The sequence below is a fragment of the Castanea sativa genome, chromosome 10, assembly GCF_040712315.1.
Source record: "Castanea sativa cultivar Marrone di Chiusa Pesio chromosome 10, ASM4071231v1".
Classification (NCBI taxonomy): Eukaryota; Viridiplantae; Streptophyta; class Magnoliopsida; order Fagales; family Fagaceae; genus Castanea; species Castanea sativa.
In genome coordinates this window covers 13,829,135-13,837,664 of record NC_134022.1, presented here as the reverse complement: position 1 = coordinate 13,837,664, position 8,530 = coordinate 13,829,135, and the positions used below count along the sequence as shown (strand labels likewise).

General features: G+C 32.2%; 2 protein-coding genes across 2 annotated transcripts; one reads left to right on the top strand and one right to left on the bottom strand.

Moving 5' to 3' along the window:
* Positions 1–1,089: 1,089 nt before the first annotated feature.
* LOC142612070 (blue copper protein-like) lies at positions 1,090–2,963 on the bottom strand. Its single transcript, XM_075784201.1, has 2 exons — positions 2,804–2,963; positions 1,090–1,397 (listed from the first exon to the last, which is right to left on the bottom strand). The coding sequence occupies exons 1-2, from the start codon at positions 2,961–2,963 to the stop codon at positions 1,090–1,092; spliced, it is 468 nt and encodes a 155-aa protein (XP_075640316.1).
* Positions 2,964–5,502: 2,539 nt separating this feature from the next.
* LOC142611660 (guard cell S-type anion channel SLAC1) lies at positions 5,503–8,345 on the top strand. Its single transcript, XM_075783758.1, has 3 exons — positions 5,503–6,018; positions 6,798–7,603; positions 7,878–8,345. Exons 1-3 carry the CDS (start codon positions 5,503–5,505, stop codon positions 8,203–8,205), a joined length of 1,650 nt encoding a protein of 549 aa, XP_075639873.1. The 3' UTR covers positions 8,206–8,345.
* The last annotated feature ends 185 nt before the right edge of the window (positions 8,346–8,530 follow it).

The following is an 8,530-nucleotide window of genomic DNA, read 5'->3' as shown; positions in this document are numbered from 1 at the left end:
GACATTCAGTTCCAGTCAATGCATGCATGGATCATGGAATTTCTTCAATAGAGACAGTTCCTTAACGAGAATAAATCTCTCTAGTTGACGTACTGTGTATTATTTGAAAAACTTTCCTGGTAAAAATATGTGCTTAATAACTTCTGAAAGATTAATTGCACATAGCCGGCCAGGACATTCAAGAATAATATATATGTAATATGTTATTTGATTATAGGGATGTTGTTTTGATTGTTTGCTACTTCTAGAAGAATACATTAATGTATCTGTCGCCTTACATGAGTAAAAAATTAAAATTAAAAAAAAAAAAAAAAAAAAAGTGAGAAGAATATATTAATGACAATTTGGGTAGGTAATAAGATGGATAGAAATGCCATGTCCAAACGCTTCGTTAATTTTTCTTTCCCGTCCATAATAACCTATTCTCTTTATGAATTTAAGTTTTCTATTCCACTTTTTATTAGTAGTAATTGATGATTAAGCTGGTCAGTGCAGATTGATAGGAAAGGTCCCTCAACCTACGAACAAAGTGGGCAATGCTAGCTTTCGCAAGACTTGTCGTCTTGCCCTGTTGCCCATGAGTAGAATAATGTTCCTGCAGGTGGCAAAAGCTTACCCTACTAATTATGGGTGCTTAAGATCGTAAGATTCTCATGCCGTATACGTTTTAAACAATGGCTAAAAGCAGAATACATGTACATGCTACCCATAAACGCCTTAAGTTTGTAGGGTTCAACATCATTCTCCGATAGGCCACCAGAATTATGTTTTAGTTGAGAAAAATACCTAAAGAGTATTAAATGCATGTCATTTTATTTTACACATTGCCTATATAAGACCCATCTACAAACTGCATGGAAATTTAACTAGTGTGCTGTGTGGCAATCACATCACCATAGAGAGTACAAAGGGTGATGCTCATTTGATTTTTTTTTCTTTTTCTTTTTGTTAATTTGTTTGAAAGTGAAGAAAGTATACAGTTTTATGATTAAAAAAAATTACATAAATAGGAGATTAAAAAAGTTGAAAGTTTATTGCTAACCCAAATGGTCATTATATATTCAATATTCAAAAAATAAATATTACAAACTAGGAGTTCCACCAATAATGTACAGGCGCAACGCTTCCCCTTGATGCCTTGGGAGAAGGTGCTGCCGATGTCAGTGTGGGAGAAGGCGCAGGAGACAGTCTATCAAGCACTGTTATGGCAAGCTTTTGTTTTCCATTTGCACAATGAGTGGGAACACCGCAAATGTACCATTTTCTTCCTGAGGTTGTTAGGGGTATCACATCATTTCCACTAGTCAAGGGCACCGTGCCAGCCGGTGCCACACATTGTTGGAAGCCAGTGCCATTAACTTTAAGGACATTATGGTTTCCATTTTGATACTTAAAAACTGCACCAAGAAGTTAATCTCTTCTATCATCAATCGCAACGTGGATAATATGTACCGATCGATTATATTTTATTATTAATTAAAAGCTTGGTATTATTTGTACAATATGGTATTATTAATAATTAACAACTAAATTATAGTTGAAATTTTATTATTTGAGTTAATTAGATAGAATGATTTCCATTTATGAACTTCTAAATATCTTTTTTTAGAATATTAAGTATTTTAACACACACACACACAACAGGAGAGCAGAGAAGGTTTTAAAGAAATTAACAGAGGTGTATATCCAAAAAGGTCTAACTCTTGGATACACACTCATTTTTCAATATGGGATTAGCCCACTGTTTTTTCTTTTGAAAATACTAAGGGTATGTTTAGTAACTATTTTTCCCTTTATTTTTTGTTTCCAATAATAATTTTCTATTTTTCAGATTAAGAAACTTGTTTGGCAATTAAAAATGGACTGAAAACAAAAATTCTTATCAAAACTCAATTTGTGAAGGAAACTGAAAATATACAAAAGACTGTTTTCAGTTTCTAATTTTCAAAAGTCAATGAAACATGCATTTAATTTAATGAATATGTTTTATTTAATGAGTTAGCATTGGAGTTCAAATTTTTTTTTTTTTTTTTTATACAAGAGTTCAAATCTTAGGAATAACATATTTTAGTATTTTCTATTTTTTTTTCTTCAAAAAACCTATCTTTTTAATTTTAACTAACCAAACATGTTTTTGGTTTCAAAAATACAAGAAATTTTTTCTTTTCTTTATATTCCCAAAAACAAGTTTTTGAAAATAAAAAACAAAAACTATTACCAAACATAACCTAAGTATTTTAACACATACACACACGCACAAGAGGAGAGGGGAGAAAGTTTTAAAGAAACTAACAGTAGTGTGTATCCAAAAAAACCTAATTCTTGGATACACAATACAGGCTTTAAACCTCTATAACTCACACTCATTTTCTAACGTAGAATTCACTGTTTTTTCTTTTGAGAATACTAAAGTATACTCACACTGATCATATAAGTCTTACTATGAAACAAACTTGTTTTATTATATATTATTAATAATTTATTAGTAATAAAATTATAACTCATCAATTTATTTACAAACATGTACATAATTCAATTTTAAACCTATATAAGTACAATTTCTCACACACACACACAAATATATATATATATATATATATATATATATATATATATATATATATATGTATATGAAGACAGTTATTTTTAAACATAGCTCGTTTTCTAAAAAAATAAATACAAATAAGTTTTTTTTTTCTCCAACTGTTTTTATAATCCGCTCGTTTCATTTACAATTCAGAGTTGAAAGCAAAGCATTTGAGTAGACAGCGTATTAAAAAGAGAGGTTTGAGAGCTAATTTACCGAGTTGGTCACCGACATGAAACTCCTTCCCATCAGCCCAAGTTTGGTAATCAAAACCAATGGTCCAACCTTTATCGTCACCAACCACGAAATCCGTGGCCAAAATCGGAGGAACAAGAACTGCTAAAATGGCAAAAATGAAGAACTGGGTAGAGGCCATTAATCAGAAGCTCAATCTCTTTTATCAAATTGATTTTCTTATGTTGGCGCTATGGAAGTGATTGCCTCAAAGTTTAAAATTGTGCCTATTTATAGATTTTTTTACGTGTGTTATAAGTTAAAAAGTTTAACTTATTGACCGTCTATTGACCGCAATGCCGAATGGCACAATAAGATCCTACACGTATATGAAAGGCTAATAATTCTTTTTTGGAGCTTTTCACTTAAACTTTTTTCTGTTTCCGGTTCCATGAAGATACTACATTAATTATTAAAAAAAAAATGAACACGATAGAATACGACTGTATCTTTTATGGATTTAGCCATATAATATAGTAGTACTTGTGGTTTAATGATTGCAGTTAGTAACTAAGATTATCTGATTACCATAAAGTAATTCTAATATTCAAATAACTAGTTTGTAATTCTCGAGTTTAAGAATAATTAGGACTAATGGTGAAGAGTTTTATAACTTAATTGGTTGATACTTTCTGATATCTTTGATATTTAGGATTCAAATTTCCCTACCTCAATTATTGAATTATTAAAAAAAAACTAATTTATAACCTCTACAAATGCATAGATGTAATTAAGAACAGCCATATATAACATTTCTGTTGATATATATATATATATATATATATATATATATATATATATATATATATATATATATATAATGTTTCTACCAAATAAGTAACAAAAGGGTACATATTTCTAAGTTTAGATGTATGAATTTACATATAAATATAATTGACATAAAAGTATAATATACCAATTGAAATGACACTTGACATGTAATTGAAAGGCATTTAAAATCTAAATTCGAAAGATACTTGACATCAAATTATAAAACAATTAGAACACTTGGAAAAAATTGGAACACAATCTGAATCTAATTTAGACTCTCGATTGAGCTTTCACTTTTATATATCATATATGATTTTATATATATTAAACATTCATACCTATATTTAGTACTAATAATTTTTTTTTTTAATGAATTTTTGCATCCTCTTGAAAAGCCTTTATAAGGATATTATTTGAAACAATGTTTAAATGGTTCATTATTAATCTTGAATACTTTATTGTTGTAAGAAAAAAGAAGGTAATATTGTAAATAAATTTATTGTATTTTGGTTTTAGTTCTTAATAAACCTTTTTTATATTATAAAATCAAAATTTTGAGTTTTTACTACATTTTTCTAATAACTTATGAAAAATCATCCGTGTGAAAATCTATTGAAATGACACATCTAATTAGTAATTAAGGACCCGTTAGGTAATGTTATTTTAGTAATGTTATTTGTATTTTTTAGAAATACGTATAAGTGAAAAAGTATCTGAAAATATGTGTAATGTTGTTTAAACACTAAAAAACCGTTGTTTAAACAAAAGTAACAAACAACCCTAAATACTTAAAAATTAATTCATGTTTATTTAATTTGCTTCCAACACATGTGAAACTACTTTAAGGACATTTAAAGTTACTTCAAACTATTTGAAAGCAGTCCGAACTGAACTTCAATGGAATTATTTGCGATGTTTAAAAAATTCAACGTGTCTTTTCAATAGATTTTTGTATTGATTGATTTTTAAGAACTTATTTGAAAATTTTAATAAACATAATGATTATTAGCATCATGGTCAATTAAGATTTTTTTTTCAAAAATTACTAATAAAGAAAGATAAATGATAAAAAAATTTAGATTTTAATTAGTTATTAAGAGTTATAATATAAAAAAAAATTAAAAAAAAAAAACAAGAAAAAAAGACGAAGACTAAACCTCACATGATTTTTCTTTATATATTCCTTCGTAAACGAAAATAAAAAATTGCTTTAAGTGGATATTTATGATACCACTTTAAGTCACATTTAATCATTTCTCTACCCTCAAAGAATGCATCCAAACATGATACAATAACATCCCAACCCTCTTGCTCTCTTTTCTTCTTCTTTCTCTGCATGTTGACGTTTTAGATTTTTTTTTCCTTGGTTATATATAGATAGTGGGGAACAGGGGAAGGGAAGGTACGTGGGGTAGATGTTTTGGATCAAAGAATAGCAAAACAGCAACAAGCCACATTGTGTAGCATACAACAGTGGCTTATGATGGTTAGATTTGTGCATGAACAGGTCTCCCCAAGTCCGAACCCGTGAATTGTCGAAAGATCACTCTCTTTCTCCCTCTTTGCATGGCACAATTTGCTCTTCCAATCTCCTTCGGAGTTGGTCTCAAAGCTTTGATATAGTGCTAAGCTCCGAAGCCACAAAACCTTAACTTGATACCCTCTCACGGATATCCTTCCAAACACCAACTTTTATCCAATAAAGTATTGGCTCCCATTTCATCTATCAAATAATCAACAACCAAATAAAACCTACTCCTTTTCCACTTCTCGTGAAGCATCCCACAATTTGACACAAACAACTTGTAAAAAATATCATATATCAACTATATATTAAGAAAATAATAATAACAATAAAGACTAGCCCTTGGACTAAGCATAGTATTTGCTAAGTCTTTAGCTGAAGCAAAATGGAAAGCAGGCCAGCATTTCCTAGTTCTTTTGAGACTCATTTTATAGATATCCATGAAGACTTACCCGAAGAAGAAGATAAGAAGGGAAAAACCCAAAAGATAGATAAAGCTGATCATAAGCGTTTAAACAGACCCATCAAAGTTAGAGACACTAATAAGAGACCACATAGGAGTTTAAGCAGGCAATTTTCTCTAGAGACAGGTTTTTCAGTGCACAATTGGGAGTCCAAGGTCAAAGATAATAGGAGGGTTCTTACTAGAAGTGGACGAAGTTTTGGAGGGTTTGATTCGGCTAACAGGATTGGTTTGCAAGCACCGAAAGGCGATTTCAGTTTGTTCAAGACGAAACCAACTCTCAGTAAGCAGAATCCTTCGTTGCCTTCATGTAAAGAGAGGGAAATAGTGTCTCAAAGGAATGATGGCTCTACTGGGCTTGATGACTCAGTTAATGAAAGTGTCCCTGCTGGAAGATACTTTGCTGCCCTTAGAGGACCTGAACTAGACCAAGTCAAGGTAACATTCACATTTTCATGGTAAACTTGTATACGTATACAGTATATACATACATACATACATATGTGTGTGTGTTGCATGATTGTATCTCTTGGATTGTTCTTGCTAATGTATTGCTCGTTAGGCAGCTTCTTTAAACATAATTATATACTGCAAAATGTACGTACTAGGCAAGTATGATTAGTGATTGAAGCATACGTTTCTCTGTCTTCATTTTTTTAGAGTTACTATGAATACGCATTTGGTTGGTTACTGAAAAATGAATATAATTTTTATCAAAAGTTTTGTAACTCAATTGAAACCTCTTAATTTTCCAACAGAAATTTCCGAACTCCATCAATGTTAGAATAATGTTTAGGTAATTAATTGACCCTTTCCAGCTTGAACTTTTATTAAAAGCAGTAGTTTATCATGGCATGGTATGATCAAAGCAATGGTTTTAATTTTAAGTTCAAACCTTGGCTATACCTTCTTTTTTTTTCTTTTTCTTTTTCATTCTTATCAGAACAAGTTGTCCTTTATTACCCTCTAGTGAAATAAAAAATCAAACTGCATAATTTAATCTTTTCCTTTTTGAGTTCTGATTTTATTCTCAGAATTCGATGAAGAGGCTATTAATGTTTCAAACCGTATCTGGTTTACTCTCTTGAACTTAAATGCAACTCATGAACCCTTTCAATCAGATAGCCAAATGCTATTTGACCAAGTTAATATTTTCGCAAGGAGAGGCCTTTGTTATTGCCATTATCTCAACTTACATTTATGTTGTTATCGTGCAGGACTACGAAGACATTCTCCTCCCAAAAGATGAGAAATGGCCCTTCCTCCTTCGGTTCCCAATTGGATGCTTTGGTATGTGTCTTGGCCTTAGCAGCCAAGCGGTCTTATGGCGTACTTTGGCGACAAGCCCTGCAACCAAATTTCTCCACATTACGCCATTCATCAACCTTGGCCTCTGGCTATTAGCCCTTGCAGTCCTCATCTCCGTCTCCTTCACCTACATACTCAAATGCATATTCTACTTTGAAGCTGTCAAAAGAGAGTTCTTCCACCCTATCCGTGTTAACTTCTTCTTTGCCCCCTGGGTTGTCTGCATGTTCCTAGCCATTGGTGCACCTCCCATGCTAGACCCTCAAATCCTTCACCCTGCAGTATGGTGCACCTTCATGGCTCCATATTTTTTACTCGAGCTGAAAATCTACGGCCAGTGGCTTTCAGGTGGGAAGAGGCGTCTTTGTAAAGTAGCCAATCCCTCTTCTCATCTCTCAGTAGTTGGCAACTTTGTGGGTGCTATTTTAGCTTCTAAAGTGGGGTGGAATGAGGCTGCTAAGTTCTTGTGGGCAGTAGGCTTTGCACATTATCTTGTGGTGTTTGTGACTTTGTATCAGAGATTACCAACAAGTGAAACATTGCCTAAAGAGCTACACCCTGTATACTCCATGTTCATTGCTGCTCCATCTGCTGCAAGCCTTGCTTGGCAAACAATCTATGGCGAGTTTGATGGCTTGTCAAGGACTTGCTACTTCATAGCATTGTTTCTTTATGTCTCACTGGTTGTACGAATCAACTTCTTCACAGGATTTAGGTAAGCTATTATTTCTTCATAAATTATTCACTCTGAAAAGGGAGGCTTAGCTTACCCCCCATGTAAGTAATACTTTGAAGACTGTAAAATCTTTAATTATTGATAGTATTTTAACCAATTAAAAAACCTCACCAAAAAAATTTTGCACTTGAGTCCTGATAATTTAGCTAAACACCATTTTCCATTCAAATGAAGTTATATATATCATCATCTCTAAATACTGTCAAACTTAGCCATTTACCTCTAAATTTAACCATCAGTCATAATCTTGCAGGTTTTCTGTGGCATGGTGGTCATACACCTTTCCCATGACAACTGCCTCGGTGGCAACCATCAAGTACGCAGAGCAGGTCCCAACAATTATAAGCAAGGGCCTTGCGCTTACCCTTTCTTTTGTGTCATCAACAATGGTGGCCATCTTGTTCATTTCCACCCTTCTTCATGCCTTTGTTTGGCACACACTGTTTCCAAATGATCTTGCCATCGCCATTAAAAAGAGAAGACTTGTCAAAGAGAAAAAGCCCTTCAAAAGAGCCTATGATATTAAGCGTTGGACAAAGCAGGCTTTAACAAAAGAACAATTCAGTAAACAAGGATTCTGACAAAGCAGGGTACTGAAATTATTCAATCAGAAGATAAAGTCACAATTTCTGTGTCACATGGAAATAATTTTCCCGACAATGAGAAGTTTACTTATATTGGTATAGCGTCTAAATGATTTTAAAAAGCACATCTTATACATACTGTGCAAGAATGCTGCCACAAAACTAGCTTTGTAAAAATTGCTTTCAAATCCAAGAATTTAAAATTAAGAAAAAAAATCATCCAAATGTTTTATTGAATTTCATTTACTATGATGTTATGGTCAATTTCCTTTTAATGCCGTTTTGGCTCTTAAATAGTTGCATCATTGCCAGTTGATTCCTG

Excerpts from the sequence above, each read along its gene's own strand:
- LOC142612070 (XM_075784201.1), bottom strand. The coding sequence starts at position 2,963 with ATGGCCTCTACCCAGTTCTTCATTTTTGCCATTTTAGCAGTTCTTGTT. Across the intron at positions 1,398-2,803 it reads TCATGTCGGTGACCAACTCG|TTTTTAAGTATCAAAATGGA; the intron begins GTAAATTAGCTC and ends TTCTTGGTGCAG.
- LOC142611660 (XM_075783758.1), top strand. The coding sequence starts at position 5,503 with ATGGAAAGCAGGCCAGCATTTCCTAGTTCTTTTGAGACTCATTTTATA. Across the intron at positions 6,019-6,797 it reads CTGAACTAGACCAAGTCAAG|GACTACGAAGACATTCTCCT; the intron begins GTAACATTCACA and ends GTTATCGTGCAG. Across the intron at positions 7,604-7,877 it reads AACTTCTTCACAGGATTTAG|GTTTTCTGTGGCATGGTGGT; the intron begins GTAAGCTATTAT and ends ATAATCTTGCAG.